Source organism: Pagrus major, chromosome 11, assembly GCF_040436345.1.
Source record: "Pagrus major chromosome 11, Pma_NU_1.0".
NCBI lineage: Eukaryota > Metazoa > Chordata > Actinopteri > Spariformes > Sparidae > Pagrus > Pagrus major.
Window position 1 is genome coordinate 537668 of NC_133225.1, and position 21085 is coordinate 558752.

The 21085-nt window shown below is 50.0% G+C and overlaps 1 protein-coding gene across 1 annotated transcript in view; it reads right to left on the minus strand.

The window, feature by feature from the left end:
• dph5 (diphthamide biosynthesis 5) overlaps positions 1–7339 on the minus strand; it is a 26187-nt gene extending 18848 nt beyond the window's left edge. The window contains exon 1 of the mRNA XM_073475994.1: positions 6676–7339. Within this exon, the coding sequence (XP_073332095.1) occupies positions 6676–6810 (135 nt within the window). The 5' untranslated portion in view covers positions 6811–7339. The remainder of the gene's footprint in view (positions 1–6675) is intronic.
• Positions 7340–21085: the final 13746 nt, after the last annotated feature.

Sequence of the window (21085 nt, forward strand, 5' to 3'; positions counted from 1 at the left end):
AACACACCTAGGCAGAAGGGCTGAAATTATCCTGCTCATGGACCCCAACGGGAAGTTGCTAGATGACACTTTTTCCGAGACATAGAGTTGAGAAGATCTGGTGCCCTAACACCCAGAGAGCCCTGGAGCTCTTGACCGTGGCTGAGCTGGGATCACACAGCCATATTATCGTCCACACCGGCACCAACGACCTAAGGTCCCAACAGGAGCGAGGGGCGGACTCACTCAGGAGAATGACTGAAAAAGCCTCCACCACCTTCCCAACCAGCAGAGTCATCATCTCCACCCTCCTGCCAAGAAGAGACTTCCACCCCCACACCAAACACAGGGTGAACGCCAGCGTCTCCAGGGACTGTGCCCTAAAACCCAATGTGTTCCTGGCTCACCACCCGATACTAGGTTTGGACTACCTGTATGACCATGTACACCTGTACAGAGAAGCAGTCCCCATCCTGGCCAAGACCCTGAAGGACGTCGCCTTCAGCAGGAACCTCACCACCGCCCAGAGGAGCAGTCGGCCAGCACAGATCCAACCCAGACCTCCTAGATCTTCCAGACCTCCCAGACCTCCCATAGCTCCTAGACACCACCAGCCCAGACTGCCAGCAAGGATACCCAGGACACGCCAGCCCCCGCAGGATCACCAGCATCACCAACACACCCCACAACCAAGTCAACACAGGCCCCCACAACCCAGCCAGAGCTCCCCCCAGCCTTAGTTCAGCTGTTGGCAGTAGTACGGTAGACTATGCCATAACAGATCCGGACCCAATGTCTCTCAGAGCTTTCACACTCAACCCACTCACACCCCTCTCGGACCACAGCAAGATCACGGTCTATCTAAAGAGGGCACACGCTAACTGTGAGGCCTCTAAACCCAGTGAACTGTACAACACCACACAGAATACAGATGGAAGTCAGACAGCATGGAGAGCTACCGAAAGGCATCTGAAAATGCCAAAATCCAATATTCAATCGATTTATTTCTTTCTGAAATATTTCCCCACAATAATGATGGTGTAAACACTGCTGTGGACAAAATTAACGCAATTTTTGATAAATTGGCAACGTTATTAAATTTAAAAACCTCAAATCAAAAACCAAAACAAATACACAATAACAAATGGTTTGACAATGATTGCAAAAATACAAGGAAAACTTTAAGAAAGTTATCAAACGAAAAACATGGACTCAAATAACCAAAAAATACGCCTTCATTACTATGACACCTTAAAACAATACAAACACACACAAAGAAAGACCAACACACCAGAACCCAGCTCTCTGAAACAGAATCTGTAGAGTCAGACCCGTTCTGGCTCTAAACAAAACACAAGATCAACTGGCAATACAAAACGGCTGCATTTGGATGAATTATTTTACTGAATTATACAGCAATATTACAAAGAACAGTGGCCAAAACAAAACACACACCAAGTGGAAAACCTTAGAAATAGTAATTAAAGACAACCAGAACCCTCGAGATGCTTCAATAACAGAGCAAGAACTGACGGAAAGCATCCGATCCCTGAAAGCTAAACGGGCCTGTGGAGTCGACAGCATCTTAAATGAAATGATCAAATATTCTGACCATAAATTCAAATTGGCTATTCTCAAACTCTTTAATATAATTCTAGCAGTTGGCACTTTCCCTGACATATGGAATAAAGGTTTAATAACACCACTTTATAAAAATGGAGATAAATATGACCCTAATAACAACCGTGGAATCTGTGTAAATAGTAACCTGGGAAAAACCTTTTGCAACATTATGAATAAAAGACTTATAGTTTTATCAATGACCAAAATGTTTTGAATAAATGCCAAATTGGATTCTTACCAAATTTTGGCACAACAGACCACATCAATACCCTCCACACCCTGACTGAGCAGGAATCAGACGAGAAGAAAGGAAAGGCCTGTGCATGTGTTGTTGATTTCACAAAGGCCTTTGAGTCCATCTAGCACGAGGGCCTTGTATGAGCCATTTCTGTGTGACTGCGTGTCTGTATGGGGCCAGTAGGTGTCCTCAGCGCACCACGAAAGGGGAGTCTACATAGGTGGGAGTTATTGTTCCGGGGTCAGGGGTCAGGTGCTGCAAAGGGGAAGAGCACACAGTTTTCGACCGCTCTGTCATGCTGCGGCAGGCGAGTCGCATCGGTAATGGTGCATGGACTTTGTTCACACTAGAAGATGTTTTGGTGAGAAAAATAAACCATGATCGCAAATTAACCGATTCCGAAGTCGTCTGTGTCTCGCAGTGTTCGGCAAGCGCGTCAACCTAAGTTCAGCTCTATGCAGTCCCTCAGTGGCTTTAAGCACTAGGTTTAGCCTCTACAGGCCTTTTCTACAGACTACTCAACAGCGGCATTGGGGGAAAAACATATGATGTAATTAAATCTATGTACACAAATAGTAAGTGTGCAGTTAAAATAGGAGACAAACAAACAGCCTTCTTTTCCCAAGGCCATGGGGTGAGGCAGAGATGCAATCTTAGTCCAATCCTCTTCAATTTATACATTAATGAATTTGCATGTCTATTAGATCGATCCACGGCACCTGGCCTCAACCTGAATGACACAGAGATGAAAGGTCTCCTGTACGCAGATGACTTGGTGTTGCTGTCCCCAACAAAAGGTCTACAGCAGCACCTCAGCCTCCTGCATGCACCCTGTCAGACCTGGGCCTTGACAGTTAACCCAAAGAAAACCAGAATTATGATCTTCCAGCAGCAGTCCAGAAGTCAGGAAAACACCACTAAATTACAACATACAAGAAACTACACATACCTTGGCCTCAACATAAGCTCCACAGGAAGCTTCAACTTGGCTGTGAAAGATCTGAGAGACAAAGCAAGGAGAGCTTTCTGTGCAATCAGAAGAAATATTAAACTTGACATTAAAATCTGGCTAAAGATTTTCCAACTTGTATTAGAACCGATAATTCTCTGTGGCAGTAAAATCTGAACCAAAATTAAATCATGAATTTGACAAATGGGACAAAACAACACCAGACTCCTTCCACACAGGGTTCTGTAAGAACATCATGCAGGTCCGGAGAAAGACACCAAACAATGCCTGTAGAGCAGAACTTGGCCAATACCCCCTCATACTGAAAATACAAAACAGAGCAATTACATTTTACAATCTCCTAAAAACTAGTGACCCCCAGACATCACAGAGCCCTAACCTGCCGGGAGCTGAAGCCAGAGAAGAGTCTCCTCAGCCAGCTGGTCCAGAGGCTCTGTCCAGACAACCCAACATGCCCGGACAGCCTCGGGACCACAACACCAAGCCAATCAGACCAGACCAAATGATCAACCAACAACAAGAAATCTCTATCAAATACTGGAAGGACACAACTAAAACACAGAGTAAATTAAAATGTTATCTGACCCTGAAAAGAAACTTCACATTAGCAAATGATCTGAGCACAGTAAAAGATCCTAAATGAAGAAAAGCCTCGACGATGTTCAGACTCAGTGACCAGCCGAGCTGCAGAGGAGGGTCGGCACAGACAGAGCTGGCTGCCAGAGGAGGAGAGACTCTGCTCCCACTGTGACAGACAAGAGGTCGAGTCAGAGCTACACCTCCTCACCTCATGTCCCAAACACCAGCCTCTGAGAAACCAACATGTTCCCAAAATAATAAAAGTACACCCTGAATTTGAAAACCTAACAGACACAGAGAAACTCCCATACTTACTTGGGGAAATGCCCAAATGTGAGAGCATTGCAGCTAAATTTATCAGCTCATGTCATGACCTGAGGACAGCCAGTGGACCTGAGGACACGACTCAGTACTGACTTCTTTTACATTTTTTCATTCTTAATTATTCATTTATTTCTTGTATATATCAGTCAACCTGATTGATAGGCCTATAATTTATCTGGTTTATTAAAACCTGACTAGTATACATTTATTTGATCCATAAATAATTTAATGATAACATTTTCCTACTATAACCTGGTTTATTATAATTCTGTAAATTGTTTGATAACTTTGAATAATTCCTTCCTGTTAGAACGACTGATACTGACACTGACACTGATACTCACTGACACTGACACTCACTGACACTGACACTGATACTGACACTGACACTGATACTGACACTCACTGACACTGACACTGACACTGACACTCACTGATACTGACACTCACTGATACTGACACTGACACTGATACTCACTGATACTGACACTGACACTGATACTCACTGATACTGACACTGACACTCACTGACACTGACACTCACTGATACTGACACTGACACTCACTGACACTGACACTCACTGACACTGACACTCACTGATACTGACACTCACTGACACTGACACTCACTGACACTGACACTCACTGATACTGACACTCACTGATACTGACACTGATACTGACACTGACACTCACTGATACTGACACTGATACTGACACTGACACTCACTGATACTGACACTGATACTGACACTGACACTCACTGACACTGACACTGATACTGACACTGACACTGATACTGACACTCACTGACACTCACTGATACTGACACTCACTGACACTCACTGACACTCACTGATACTGACACTCACTGACACTCACTGACACTCACTGATACTGACACTCACTGACACTGACACTCACTGACACTGACACTCACTGATACTGACACTGACACTCACTGACACTGACACTCACTGATACTGACACTGACACTCACTGATACTGACACTGACACTCACTGATACTGATACTGACACTGACACTCACTGACACTCACTGACACTGACACTCACTGACACTGACACTGATACTGACACTGACACTGATACTGACACTGATACTGACACTGACACTGATACTGACACTGATACTGACACTGACACTGATACTGACACTCACTGACACTGACACTGACACTCACTGACACTCACTGATACTGACACTGATACTGACACTGACACTCACTGATACTGACACTGATACTGACACTGACACTCACTGATACTGACACTGATACTGACACTGATACTGACACTGACACTGATACTGACACTGACACTCACTGACACTCACTGATACTGACACTGATACTGACACTGACACTCACTGACACTGACACTGATACTGACACTGATACTCACTGACACTGACACTCACTGATACTGACACTGATACTGACACTGACACTCACTGATACTGACACTGATACTGACACTGACACTCACTGATACTGACACTGACACTCACTGACACTCACTGATACTGACACTGATACTGACACTGATACTGACACTCACTGATACTGACACTGACACTGATACTGACACTGATACTGACACTGATACTGACACTGACACTGATACTGACACTGATACTCACTGACACTGACACTCACTGATACTGACACTGATACTCACTGACACTGACACTCACTGATACTGACACTGATACTGACACTGACACTCACTGATACTGACACTGATACTGACACTGATACTCACTGACACTGACACTCACTGATACTGACACTGATACTGACACTCACTGACACTGATACTCACTGATACTGACACTGATACTCACTGATACTGACACTGATACTGACACTGACACTGACACTCACTGACACTGACACTCACTGACACTGACACTCACTGACACTGACACTGATACTGACACTGACACTCACTGATACTGACACTGATACTGACACTGACACTCACTGATACTGACACTGATACTGACACTCACTGACACTGATACTCACTGATACTGACACTGATACTCACTGATACTCACTGATACTGACACTGATACTGACACTGACACTGACACTCACTGACACTGACACTCACTGACACTGACACTGATACTGACACTGACACTCACTGATACTGACACTGATACTGACACTCACTGACACTGATACTGACACTGACACTGATACTGACACTGACACTGATACTGACACTGACACTGATACTGACACTGACACTCACTGATACTGACACTGATACTGACACTCACTGACACTGACACTCACTGATACTGACACTCACTGACACTCACTGACACTGATACTCACTGACACTGACACTCACTGATACTCACTGACACTGATACTGACACTCACTGACACTGACACTGATACTGACACTGACACTCACTGATACTCACTGACACTGACACTCACTGACACTGATACTGATACTGACACTGATACTCACTGACACTGACACTCACTGACACTGACACTCACTGACACTGATACTGATACTGACACTGATACTGACACTGATACTGACACTGACACTCACTGACACTGACACTGATACTGACACTGATACTCACTGACACTGACACTCACTGACACTGACACTCACTGTTTGATGGAGGGTCTGATGTAGGAGCTCACACACGCGCGCGCGCACACACACACACACTGTATATACTGTATATATAATTAATGTAAATCAATCTTGGTGTTGTGTTTGTGTTGTTATTTGTTGTGTTCTGTCCGAGTGTTTGGACGAGTTGTATTTTGATGCTTTGGCAACATTGTTGTTAAACTTTCATGCCAATAAAGCTCCTTTGAATTGAACAGACAGACGCATGGAGCTGACCCCCCCCCCCCTCCCGGCGCTCCGAGCCGTGTGTGTGTGAGTGTGTTCGGACTCACCAGAGCCTCCTTCCCCACCGTCAGGATGGAGGTGTAGGCCTCCAGGTAAACTCTGGAGCAGCTCTTCACCGCCTGCAGACCCTTCACCGTGATGTCCGCCGCGTCTCCCAGCCCCAGGCCGACCAGATACAGCATGCTACCGGCCTGTGATCTGCTCCGGGTCGGTGTCTCTGCTCCGGCTCGGTGTCTCTGCTCCGGGTCGGTGTCTCTGCTCCGGCTCGGTGTCTCTGCTCCGGGTCGTGTCTCTGCTCCGGGTCGTGCCTCTGCTCCGGGTCGGTGTCTCTGCTCCGGGTCGTGTCTCTGCTCCGGGTCGTGTCTCTGCTCCGGCTCGGTGTCTCTGCTCCGGCTCGTGTCTCTGCTCCGGCTCGTGTCTCTGCTCCGGGTCGTGTCTCTGCTCCGGGTCGTGTCTCTGCTCCGGCTCGGTGTCTCTGCTCCGGCTCGTGTCTCTGCTCCGGCTCGGTGTCTCTGCTCCGGGTCGTGTCTCTGCTCCGGGTCGGTGTCTCTGTGCTGCTGAACTTCAGTCGGATTAAAGTTCACAAACTGAACCAGTTTAATCAGTCAGTTAACAAACTGTTTTCTGCTTTCACGTGTTCTCACCGGACCGACCGGAATACGGTATGTCGTAAACTGTTGACGTTTTACGACAGCTACAGCCGCGATACGATTTTAAACCAAACTCCATTGACAGATCTGTATGTTTAGTAGTTTTTGGCTCCTCGGCAGAAATCTGTTCAATAATCACCAACTCATAAAGATCGTCTGCTGGAACATGAGCTCGTCTTCACTTCGGCGCACATTCAATGGACGAGTTGTTTTTTTAAAAACTGTACAGAGATAAATACTAAGCGGAACAATCTCTCTCTACTCCTTCCAGCCGTCCAAGTTAAAGCAAGCCGAGTTCAGGCCGAAGTGAAGATTCACTTCATGACGTCAGTCTGAAACAGTTTGTGAGTTAAACAACAGAAATATCAAACAAATACAAACTGATCTGAAGAGAAGACACAGAACCATCAGAACCATCAGAACCACCAGAACCATCAGAACCACCAGATGATCTGAGATTAGCTGTAAAATAACAAGGCTGCCTTCATCAACACCACACACACACACACACGTAACACACACATGTAACACACACACGTAACACACACACACACACACACACACATGTAACACACGATCACTGAACATGATTGATGATGAAACTACGCTGAATCTGAAAATGGCTTTTTCATCGTAATTATGCTTTTACACAAAGAGCCGTTTATTAATGGAGAGGCTCAGTCGTCCACATACTTTTGGCCATATAATGTTTCTCAACATGGTGGTCACGTCTCTCCCCCCCTCCCTCTCTCCCCCCTCTCCCTCTGTCCCTCTCCCTCCCTCCCTCTCTCTCTCCCCTCCCTCCCTCTCTCTCCCCCCCTCTCTCTCTCCCCCTCTCTCTCTCCCCCTCTCTCCCTCCCTCCCTCCCTCCCTCCCTCTCTCTCTCCCCTCCCTCCCTCTCTCTCCCCCCCTCTCTCTCTCCCCCTCTCTCCCTCCCTCCCTCTCTCTCTCTCCCTCTCCCTCCCTCCCTCCCTCTCTCCCCCTCTCTCCCTCCCTCCCTCTCTCCCCTCTCCCTCCCTCTCTCCCTCTCTCCCTCCCCCTCCCTCTCTCTCCCTCCCTCTCTCTCCCTCCCTCTCTCTCCCTCCCCCTCCCTCCCTCACTCCCTCCCTCACTCTCTCCCTCTCTCTCTCCCTCCCTCCCTCTCTCTCCCTCCCTCTCCCTCTCTCCCTCCCCCTCCCTCCCTCCCTCACTCCCTCCCTCACTCTCTCCCTCTCTCTCTCCCTCCCTCTCTCTCCCCCTCCCTCTCTCTCTCCCTCCCTCCCTCCCTCTCTCCCCCTCCCTCCCTCACTCCCTCCCTCACTCCCTCCCTCCCTCCCTCCCTCTCTCTCTCTCTCCCTCCCTCCCTCTCTCTCTCCCCCTCCCTCCCTCACTCCCTCCCTCTCTCCCTCCCCCTCCCTCTCTCCCTCCCCCTCCCTCCCTCCCTCCCTCTCTCTCTCCCTCCCTCCCTCCCTCTCTCTCTCTCTCCCTCCCTCCCTCCCTCACTCCCTCCCTCTCTCTCTCCCTCCCTCCCTCCCTCTCTCTCTCTCTCCCTCCCTCCCTCTCTCTCCCCCTCCCTCCCTCACTCCCTCCCTCACTCCCTCCCTCCCTCCCTCTCTCCCTCCCCCTCCCTCTCTCTCCCTCCCTCCCTCCCTCTCTCCCTCCCCCTCCCTCCCTCCCTCTCTCCCTCCCTCCCTCCCTCTCCCTCCCTGGTGGTTTCCATGGTGACGGCGGTGGGCAGCGTGGCGTGTGAAAGCAGTTGAGTTGTGAATGAGTTGGTGGGAAAAACTGCTTCTCCTCCTCTTCTCTCTCTCTCTTCACAGTCTGTTTCTCCCTCGGTCGCCCCTTGTTGTGGTAAACAAGCCTCTGTGAACCACGTGACCCCCCCCCCCCCCACACACACACACACACACACACACACACACACACACACACTCTTTCAACTGGGAACCAGTTAATGACTGGGATGGTTGGTGGATTACATAATGGGCTCCTCTCCGTTTTTGGAGGAGGGGGTGTGAGGGGTGAGGAGGGGGTGTGAGGGGTGAGGAGGGGGTGTGAGGGGTGAGGAGGAGGGTGACGGGGGGGGGGGGTCGGGGGGTTGTGGGCCTTTGTTGGTGTGTTTCAGGGCTTGTTCAGCGCCAGTCATCCAGAGAATCGACGCTACATCTCTGTTAACTGTTTCTCTTCAGACTCCTGATCCTGAGTCACAACGTGAGCAGGAAGTCCTGGTTCCAGAGGGGTTCTGGTTCCGGTTCTGGGGATCAGTGTTAAACCCAGACTGAAGTGAGCTGAGCTCCTGGCCTCAAAGTATGAGGTGTGAACAGTGGCACCAAACTGATTTATGTGGAACTGACTTCAGATTATTAAAATTAAACTGAGTCTGTGTGTGTCGGTGTGTGTGTGTGTGTGTCTGTGTGTGTGTCTACGTGTGTGTGTCTGTGTGTGTGTGTGTGTGCTGTCTTAATGAGTCCATATTTACACAAACACTGAATTTAATTTCAGCTGTCATGAGCTGAAGCTCCGCCCCTGTGTCATGAGCTGAAGCTCCGCCCCTGTGTCATGAGCTGAAGCTCCGCCCCTGTGTCATGAGCTGAAGCTCCGCCCCTGTGTCATGAGCTGAAGCTCCGCCCCTGTGTCATGAGCTGAAGCTCCGCCCCTGTGTGTTTGAAACATTATTGTTCAACTTGTGAAAGTTGCAGTTTAATAAAGTAAGTTAGTGATGTCATCACAGCCGACAGTCGTGTTGGTGTGATGTATGATGTCGTTACTAACATTAATGTTCTCTTATTGAGCTGCAGGATCTCAATAACTTCACGGTTTTAATCTATCACATCTGTCCAGATGTGAAACGTCTCAGCTGTTTGTAATGTGAACGGTTCAATAAAGTGAATGACAGCAGCGGGTGGTCCTGCAGGAGTGTGAGGAGGCTCTCAGGTGAGCTCAGGTGTGTGAGGTCACATGACTCTGCTCAGACAGAAACAGGATTAAAGATTAAACTGTTTGTTTGTGTGAAGCTTTAATCTGACTTGAGATCAGCCTCGTCACACCACAGCTGCTTCACTCACTGACAACTTTTATATTTATAATCTTTATCACACGATGTTTGTGTGAAGCTGACAGACAGGAAGTGACACGTGTGAGTATAAATACAACTTGTGAGTACTTGTACCTCTGTTCTTCAAAGGTTAATATTGTACTTATATATACATACATATATATATTAGATCATTTAATATAATTTAGTGTTTGAACAGTTGTGTAAATATGGTGGAGCAGATTTAATTGCATTTCATTTTGTACACTGACAATAACTGTGAACGTTGGATGATGAGAATAACATTTTAAACTGCTGTCGTCGTTCAGACGTTTGTTTGAACCCGTTCTGCTGCTCCGTGTTTCTAACTTTGGCTTGTGAACACTTTGTGAGTCTGACGACACGACGTCTCTGTTGTCACATCTTGACTGCAGAAAACATCACACAACATGACAACACACACAAAATCATGTGTCAATGTTAGGAGGGTGAGAGGGGTGGAGGTAGAGGAGGGTGAGGAGGGTGGAGGTAGAGGGGGGTGAGGAGGGTGAGAGGGGTGGAAGTAGAGGAGGGTGAGGAGGGTGGAGGTAGAGGGGGGTGAGGAGGGTGGAGGTAGAGGGGGGTGAGGAGGGTGAGAGGGGTGGAGGTAGAGGAGGGTGAGGAGGGTGGAGGTAGAGGAGGGTGAGAGGGGTGGAGGTAGAGGAGGGTGAGGAGGGTGAGAGGGGTGGAGGTAGAGGGGGGTGAGGAGGGTGGAGGTAGAGGAGGGTGAGGAGGGTGAGAGGGGTGGAGGTAGAGGAGGGTGAGGAGGGTGGAGGTAGAGGAGGGTGAGAGGGGTGGAGGTAGAGGAGGGTGAGGAGGGTGAGAGGGGTGGAGGTAGAGGAGGGTGAGGAGGGTGGAGGTAGAGGAGGGTGAGAGGGGTGGAGGTAGAGGAGGGTGAGGAGGGTGAGAGGGGTGGAGGTAGAGGAGGGTGAGGAGGGTGGAAGTAGAGGGGGGTGAGGAGGGTGGAGGTAGAGGAGGGTGAGGAGGGTGAGAGGGGTGGAGGTAGAGGAGGGTGAGGAGGGTGAGGAGGGTGGAAGTAGAGGGGGGTGAGGAGGGTGGAGGTAGAGGAGGGTGAGGAGGGTGAGAGGGGTGGAGGTAGAGGAGGGTGAGGAGGGTGAGAGGGGTGGAGGTAGAGGAGGGTGAGGAGGGTGGAGGTAGAGGAGGGTGAGAGGGGTGGAGGTAGAGGAGGGTGAGGAGGGTGAGGAGGGTGGAAGTAGAGGGGGGTGAGGAGGGTGGAGGTAGAGGAGGGTGAGGAGGGTGAGGAGGGTGGAAGTAGAGGGGGGTGAGGAGGGTGGAGGTAGAGGAGGGTGAGGAGGGTGAGAGGGGTGGAGGTAGAGGAGGGTGAGGAGGGTGGAGGTAGAGGAGGGTGAGGATGGTGGAGGTAGAGGGGGGTGAGGAGGGTGGAGGTAGAGGAGGGTGAGGATGGTGGAGGTAGAGGGGGGTGAGGAGGGTGGAGGTAGAGGAGGGTGAGGATGGTGGAGGTAGAGGGGGGTGAGGAGGGTGGAGGTAGAGGAGGGTGAGGATGGTGGAAGTAGAGGGGGGTGAGGAGGGTGGAGGTAGAGGGGGGTGAGGAGGATGGAGGTAGAGGGGGGTCAGGAGAGTGAGAGAGGTGGAGGTAGAGGAGGGTGAGGAGGGTGGAGGGTGAGGAGGGTGAGGAGGGTGAGGAGGGGTGGAGGGTGAGGGGGTGAGGAGGGTGGAGGTAGAGGGGGGTCAGGAGGGTGGAGGTAGAGGGGGGTGAGGAGGATGGCGGTAGAGGGGGGTGAGGAGGGTGAGGATGGTGGAAGTAGAGGAGGGTGAGGGGGGTGGAGGTAGAGGAGGGTGGAGGGTGAGGAGGGGTGGAGGTAGAGGAGGGTGGAGGGTGAGGGGGTGAGGAGGGTGGAGGTAGAGGGGGGTCAGGAGGATGGAGGTAGAGGGGGGTGAGGAGGGTGAGGATGGTGGAAGTAGAGGAGGGTGAGGGGGGTGGAGGTAGAGGGGGGTGAGGAGGATGGAGGTAGAGGGGGGTGAGGAGGGTGAGGATGGTGGAAGTAGAGGAGGGTGAGGGGGGTGGAGGTAGAGGAGGGTGGAGGGTGAGGGGGTGAGGAGGGTGGAAGTAGAGGGGGGTGAGGAGGGTGAGGATGGTGGAAGTAGAGGAGGGTGAGGGGGGTGGAGGTAGAGGAGGGAGGAGGGTGGAGGGTGAGGAGGGTGGAGGGTGAGGATGGTGGAAGTAGAGGAGGGTGAGGGGGGTGGAGGTAGAGGAGGGAGGAGGGTGGAGGGTGAGGAGGGTGGAGGGTGAGGATGGTGGAGGGTGGAGGGTGGAGGGTGGAGGGAGAGGATGGTGAGGAGGGTGAGGAGGGTGAGGAGGGAGGAGGGAGGAGGGTGGAGGGTGAGGAGGGAGGAGGGTGGAGGGTGGAGGGTGAGGAGGGTGGAGGGTGGAGGGTGAGGAGGGTGGAGGGTGGAGGGTGGAGGGTGAGGATGGTGGAGGGTGGAGGGTGAGGAGGGTGAGGAGGGTGGAGGGTGAGGAGGGTGGAGGGTGGAGGGTGAGGAGGGTGGAGGGTGGAGGGTGGAGGGTGGAGGGTGAGGATGGTGGAGGGTGGAGGGTGAGGAGGGTGAGGAGGGTGGAGGGTGGAGGGTGAGGAGGGTGGAGGGTGGAGGGTGAGGAGGGTGAGGAGGGTGAGGAGGGTGGAGGGTGAGGAGGGTGAGGAGGGTGGAGGGTGAGGAGGGTGGAGGGTGAGGAGGGTGAGGAGGGTGAGGAGGGTGGAGGGTGAGGAGGGTGGAGGGTGAGGATGGGGCCCTGCTCTCTTTGTAGCTCCACAGAAACTTCTCCAGTTTCAGGACAAAGACTCTTTCAGGCTGCAGCTCTGCAGCTTTGCATCTCTAATGAGCCGCTGCTGAATGTTAAGAGGAGCAGCAGAGGCCTCAGCACCCCCACCCTCACCCCCCAACACCCCCACCCTCACCCCCCAACACCCCCACCCCCCAACACCGCCACACTCACCCCCCAACACCGCCACCCTCACCCCCCAAGAGACAGTCAGACAGACAGGCAGACAGACAGACACAGTCAGACAGACAGACAGACAGACCACTGTCTGTGTTCCCCTGAGAACCTCTCTGGTTCATGATGACGTGTTTCAGTGATGGATGTTCACTTCCTGTTGATGTTTGTTTGATTGTTTATTCTGAGGGAGGATCATCAGTGAACTTCCTGTTTGTCCTCCGGCAGCTCTCTGCTTCATCTGTTCATTCAGAGTGGAGGAGACACGAGACAGAGGGACAGACAGACAGAGGGACAGACAAAAATAAAACTAAAAGTTGAGTTTGTAGTTTGACAGAATTAAAGGTTCACTGCACCAGTTAAAGACACATGAGGGACACACAGTGAGGGACACACAGTGAGGGACACACATGAGGGACACACAGTGAGGGACACACATGAGGGACACACAGTGAGGGACACACATAAGGGACACACATGAGGGACACACAGTGAGGGACACACATGAGGGACACACATGAGGGACACACAGTGAGGGACACACATGAGGGACACACATGAGGGACACACATGAGGGACACACAGTGAGGGACACACATGAGGGACACAGCTGTTCACAGTGGTATAAAGTATTCTGTGTCTCCACAGGAAGCTGACTGTCATCTGATGAATGTCACCTGGTGGCTCAGTTGCATTGTGGGTAATGTAGGTGTCAGGTTCTGGTCGATGATGTCACTCCTCTAACACTGTTGGACTCACAGACATCACCTGTTTTATTCCACACCTGACGCCTACATTACCCACAATGCAGCTGAGCCACTGAGTGACATCACTGGAGGACTCTAACGAGCAGGTCGACTCACTGTTGACCCTGAAAACAGATGATATGATCAACAGGTGCAGACTCTTCTTCTGTGGTGTTTGTTGTGAACACTGACGCTTCAGACACAACACGCAGATTAACACACACACACACACACACACACACACACACACACACACACACACACACACACACACCTTGTTAGGATGCCACACTGACTTCTATTCATTGTGGACAGACTCACCCAAACCCAGACCAGGACCTCAGACCAGGACTTCACACCAGGACTTCAGACCAGGACCTCAGACCAGGACCTCAGACCAGGACATCACACCAGGACCTCAGACCAGGACATCACACCAGACCTTAGACCAGGACCTCAGACCAGGACCTCAGACCAGGACATCACACCAGACCTTAGACCAGGACCTCAGACCAGGACCTCAGACCAGGACATCACACCAGACCTTAGACCAGGACCTCAGACCAGGACATCACACCAGACCTTAGACCAGGACTTCAGACCAGGACTTCAGACCAGGACCTCAGACCAGGACCTCAGACCAGGACATCACACCAGGACCTCAGACCAGGACCTCAGACCAGGACCTCAGACCAGGACATCACACCAGACCTTAGACCAGGACCTCAGACCAGGACATCACACCAGACCTTAGACCAGGACCTCAGACCAGGACCTCAGACCAGGACATCACACCAGACCTTAGACCAGGACCTCAGACCAGGACCTCAGACCAGGACCTCAGACCAGGACCTCAGACCAGGACATCACACCAGGACCTCAGACCAGGACCTCAGACCAGGACCTCAGACCAGGACATCACACCAGACCTTAGACCAGGACCTCAGACCAGGACATCACACCAGACCTTAGACCAGGACCTCAGACCAGGACCTCAGACCAGGACCTCAGACCAGGACCTCAGACCAGGACCTCAGACCAGGTCAGAGTTTACAGTGAAACAGGTCAGAACATTCAGACAATAAGATCCAATAAGAAGTCAGTGTCAGCGGCCATGTTTTCTCTTCTTCGTGTCCCTCCTCCTCTGAGGGAAGCGAGCCTCCACATTCCTCACCACCAGGGAAACAACCAATCACATCACAGGAAGTCAGAGAGGAAGAAGCTGGCTAATGCTTTCCTGTTAAACACACACACACACACACACACACACGCACACACGCACACACACACACACACACACACACACACACACACACACGCACACACACACACACACACACACACACACACACACACACACACACACACACACACACACACTCAGTCAGTCCAAACCATAATTACAGGCTGCAGATGTTCTGTTGTTAAAGTTTCACTGCTGAAGAATGTTTGAGACCAACAGGACCAGGACTGAGACCAGGACCAGAACTGAGACCAGGACCAGGACCAGGACCAGGACCAGGAAAGAAACTGGGACCTGGTTCTCCAAGACAGGAACCAAAGCAGGACCACTGTAATACTGTCATGTTACTGTGAACAAACCTTGATGCTGGTCCAAAATCAAGACCAGAACTGAGACCAGAACCTGCTCTGAGGGACATGTTTGTATTTAATCCATCAGATTAAATTATTCTTCGTGTTTCAGACTCGTTTTAAATCAAACTTTGACTTCATCACACTGAACAGCAGAACTGTTCTCCTGTTCTTCAGTTTCAGGGTTGGTTCTGCTGCTCCGATCCCCGTTTCCCTCCAGCCGTCGTCATGGTGATGCTCAGCTATGCAGCTCAGAGGAAAGAGGCTTTTGTTACCCACAAACCCTTTCACCCCCTCCCCCTCCTCCCCCTCCAGCCTCTCCTCAGCTCGGCTCCATTCTCTGACTCGAGCAGTAAAGTGGAACTGGAGCGGTCACATGACGCTGTGAGTCCAACACATCACTGATCTGGTCCAAACAATAAATCCAGTCCTCTGTCGCTGCTTCCTGTCCTGTCGCTCCTCTCACAGTTGTTTCATAGTCCACAAAACATTTGTGGAGCTTCACAGTAAAACAGCTCGTCTGCTGTGATCGCAGTCTTATTAATCTGAAGTCTTCACTGGAGCTGCTGAGCTAACAGTGTTAGCATCACGTAGCTTTCTGATCAAAATCTGGTCAATAAAAGTTGAATGTTTGAGACGTGTTCTGGTGAGCAGACACTCGACAGAAAGATTCTTCACATCGTCAATATTTAATTTAAATGAACTGAAGCTGCTGCTGCAAAACATTATAACTTTGAACTAAAGAGACAAAATGTTCTTCATTTGGACAAAATGGGAAAAAAAACTGTCCAAAATAGAAAAGGTTGTTTAAGTGGCTGTTTGGGGCAAATGTTCTGATCCAGATTTGAACAGAAGAGGTCAGAACTGTTGAGGGAAATAAAAGCAGCAACTTTTTAAAGAAATGTAAACCCTCGATGTGCTCGTGCACCCGCAGGCAGACAGGCTGCATGCTAACACTGTTAGCACAGCGGCTACAGTGAAGACTTGAGCTTCTAAAGGGTTAAATAACGTCTCCCCGGATCAGTCTGTGATCTCGGGGGTTCTGCAGACTTGGATCGATCCAGCTCACTGCCCTCATGTGGTATTTACCTGACTGGCAGCCTCTCTTGCATCACCTGTGGAGAACCTCAAGGTTCTGTTTCAGGACCCTGCTGAAAGAGCATACTTGCTGTGTATTTGTCTCTTTGAGGTTCTGTTGTTGGATCAGTACTTTGAGTCCAGCTCTGTCACACTCCAGAACATCGTCCAGAGATGACATTACAGCCTACATCTGTCCAGATACTATGATCCCAGTGTTCCCAGTATGATCCCAGTGTTCCCAGTATGACCCCAGTGTTCCCAGTATGACCCCAGTGTTCCCAGTATGATCCCAGTGTTCCCAGTATGATCCCAGTGTTCCCAGTATGACCCCAGTGTTCCCAGTATGATCCCAGTGTTCCCAGTATGACCCCAGTGTTCCCAGTATGACCCCAGTGTTCCCAGTATGATCCCAGTGTTTCCAGTCGGCTGCAGTCAACCAGCTGTTCCAGTCCGACCAGTTGACTTGCAGGTACTGAACAATGGAGCCGTCCTGACAGGAAGTGAGGTCACAGTCCTGACATCCCACAGAGCTGCTCCCACAATGCACCTCTCTGAGCCGTGTCAGCGTGCTTCTGTTAATGTAGATAAAAACAGCTGAGGCGTGATGATGTCATCACGTCCTGTTGTGATGTAACTGTGGAACACTTCCTGTCCTGAAGCATCAACGCACAGGACGTTTTTATTTCCTGAAAGCTGCTGAGATTCATGAGACGGACAAAACCAGACAGAACCAGACAAACCAGACAGAATCAGACAAACCAGACAAACCAGACAGTACCGGACTGAACCAGACAAATCAGACAAACCAGACAGAACCAGACAAACCAGACAGAACCAGACTGAACCAGACAAACCAGACAAAACCAGACAAACCAGACAGAACCAGACTGAACCAGACTGAACCAGACAAACCAGACAAAACCAGACAAACCAGACAGAACCAGACTGAACCAGACAAACCAGACAAAACCAGACAAACCAGACAGAACCAGACTGAACCAGACAAACCAGACAGAACCAGACAGAACCAGACTGAACCAGAAAAAACCAGACAAAACCAGACAGTACCGGACTGAACCAGACAAACCAGACAAAACCAGACAAACCAGACTGAACCAGACTGAACCAGACTGAACCAGACAAACCAGACAGAACCAGACAGAACCAGACTGAACCAGACTGAACCAGACAAACCAGAAAGAACCAGACAGAACCAGACAAACCAGACAGTACCAGACGGAACCAGACTGAACGAGACGCCTCAGATAAAGTTACATAAATAAAAACACCTCAGAGGTTCACAGGCCCACTTCATAGTCAAGTTTTATAGTTCTGGTACAGTTTTGGTCAGAACTTTCTCATTTGTCTCCAGTCTGTCTCCAGTCTGTCTCCAGATTGTCTCCAGTCTGTCTCCACTTTGTCTCCAGTCTGTCTCCAGTCTGTCTCCAGATTGTCTCCAGTCTGTCTCCAGTCTGTCTCCACTTTGTCTCCAGTCTGTCTCCAGATTGTCTCCAGTCTGTCTCCACTTTGTCTCCAGTCTGTCTCCAGATTGTCTCCACTTTGTCTCCAGTCTGTCTCCACTTTGTCTCCACTTTGTCTCCAGTCTGTCTCCAGATTGTCTCCAGTCTGTCTCCAGTTTGTCTCCAGTCTGTCTCCAGTCTGTCTCCACTTTGTCTCCAGTCTGTCTCCAGTTTGTCTCCACTTTGTCTCCAGTCTGTCTCCACTTTGTCTCCAGTTTGTCTCCACTTTGTCTCCAGTCTGTCTCCACTTTGTCTCCAGTCTGTCTCCACTTTGTCTCCAGATTGTCTCCAGTCTGTCTCCAGTTTGTCTCCAGTCTGTCTCCAGTCTGTCTCCACTTTGTCTCCAGTTTGTCTCCACTTTGTCTCCAGTCTGTCTCCACTTTGTCTCCAGTCTGTCTCCACTTTGTCTCCACTTTGTCTCCAGTCTGTCTCCAGTCTGTCTCCACTTTGTCTCCAGTCTGTCTCCAGTCTGTCTCCACTTTGTCTCCAGTCTGTCTCCACTTTGTCTCCAGTTTGTCTCCAGTCTGTCTCCAGTCTGTCTCCACTTTGTCTCCACTTTGTCTCCACTCTGTCTCCAGTCTGTCTCCAGTCTGTCTCCACTTTGTCTCCAGTCTGTCTCCAGTCTGTCTCCAGTCTGTCTCCACTTTGTCTCCACTTTGTCTCCACTTTGTCTCCACTCTGTCTCCAGTCTGTCTCCAGTCTGTCTCCAGATTGTCTCCAGTCTGTCTCCACTTTGTCTCCAGTCTGTCTCCAGTCTGTCTCCAGATTGTCTCCAGTCTGTCTCCAGTCTGTCTCCACTTTGTCTCCAGTCTGTCTCCAGATTGTCTCCACTTTGTCTCCAGTCTGTCTCCACTTTGTCTGCACTTTGTCTCCAGTCTGTCTCCAGATTGTCTCCAGTCTGTCTCCAGTTTGTCTCCAGTCTGTCTCCAGTCTGTCTCCACTTTGTCTCCAGTCTGTCTCCAGTTTGTCTCCACTTTGTCTCCAGTCTGTCTCCACTTTGTCTCCAGTTTGTCTCCACTTTGTCTCCAGTCTGTCTCCACTTTGTCTCCAGTCTGTCTCCACTTTGTCTCCAGATTGTCTCCAGTCTGTCTCCAGTTTGTCTCCAGTCTGTCTCCAGTCTGTCTCCACTTTGTCTCCAGTTTGTCTCCACTTTGTCTCCAGTCTGTCTCCACTTTGTCTCCAGTCTGTCTCCACTTTGTCTCCACTTTGTCTCCAGTCTGTCTCCAGTCTGTCTCCACTTTGTCTCCAGTCTGTCTCCAGTCTGTCTCCACTTTGTCTCCAGTCTGTCTCCACTTTGTCTCCAGTTTGTCTCCAGTCTGTCTCCAGTCTGTCTCCACTTTGTCTCCACTTTGTCTCCACTCTGTCTCCAGTCTGTCTCCACTTTGTCTCCAGTCTGTCTCCACTTTGTCTCCAGTCTGTCTCCAGTCTGTCTCCAGTCTGTCTCCACTTTGTCTCCAGTTTGTCTCCAGTTTGTCTCCAGTCTGTCTCCAGTCTGTCTCCACTTTGTCTCCAGTCTGTCTCCAGTCTGTCTCCACTTTGTCTCCACTTTGTCTCCACTTTGTCTCCACTCTGTCTCCAGTCTGTCTCCACTTTGTCTCCAGTCTGTCTCCACTTTGTCTCCAGTTTGTCTCCAGTTTGTCTCCAGTCTGTCTCCAGTCTGTCTCCACTTTGTCTCCAGTTTGTCTCCAGTTTGTCTCCAGTCTGTCTCCAGTCTGTCTCCACTTTGTCTCCAGTCTGTCTCCAGTCTGTCTCCAGTCTGTCTCCACTTTGTCTCCAGTCTGTCTCCACTTTGTCTCCAGTTTGTCTCCAGTCTGTCTCCAGTCTGTCTCCACTTTGTCTCCAGTCTGTCTCCACTTTGTCTCCACTTTGTCTCCAGTCTGTCTCCACTTTGTCTCCAGTTTGTCTCCACTTTGTCTCCAGTCTGTCTCCACTTTGTCTCCAGTCTGTCTCCACTTTGTCTCCAGTTTGTCTCCACTTTGTCTCCAGTCTGTCTCCACTTTGTCTCCAGTCTGTCTCCAGTTTGTCTCCAGTGTCTGAGGGCCCCAGAAACTGTGACTCCGCCCCTGCTGACCTCACATATATAAGGTCAGAAGTCAGTGTGTCAGTATGGGGGGTAAGTGTGTGTGTGTGTGTGTGTGTGTGTGTGTGTGTGTTCAGCTGTTGGTTTCTCACACAAACAAAAGAAGTTTTGATGTTTTGATATTATTTATATTAATAATCTAATATTATTAAAACACGTCACATTTAAACAACAGAAACGTTCAACATGATTATTTTCAATCATTTTAATTTTGATCATTAGAGTCTCTCGTCACATCTTTACTTTTTCAGATTTTATTTGTTTACTGCATTTTTATTATTTTCATTCCTGTTTTGTAATAAAATAAACTTTATTGTAAATATTCAGTATTTACGTTAATGAATAAAAGCTGTTCATATTAATAAGAAGTCGACTAAAGTGAACTCAAAGTTCTGTGAAAGACTAATGAGGAACATGAGAATAATAATCCTCTTCATGTTTTAATATTAATGAGTTGCGTTGTTCATCATTATTGATCTGATCAGTTTTCAGGAGAATAAAGGAGCGAAATATACACGAGCAGAGCAGGAGGAGGGCAGCACCTTCATCCTCCTCATCCTCCTCAGTGTGTGTGTGTGTGAGTGTGTGAGTGTGTGTGTGAGTGTGTGTGTGAGTGTGTGTGTGAGTGTGAGTGTGTGAGTGTGTGAGTGTGTGTGTGTGAGTGTGAGTGTGTGTGAGTGTGAGTGTGTGTGTGAGTGAGTGTGTGTGTGTGAGTGTGTGTGAGTGTGTGTGTGAGTGTGTGTGTGAGTGTGAGTGTGTGTG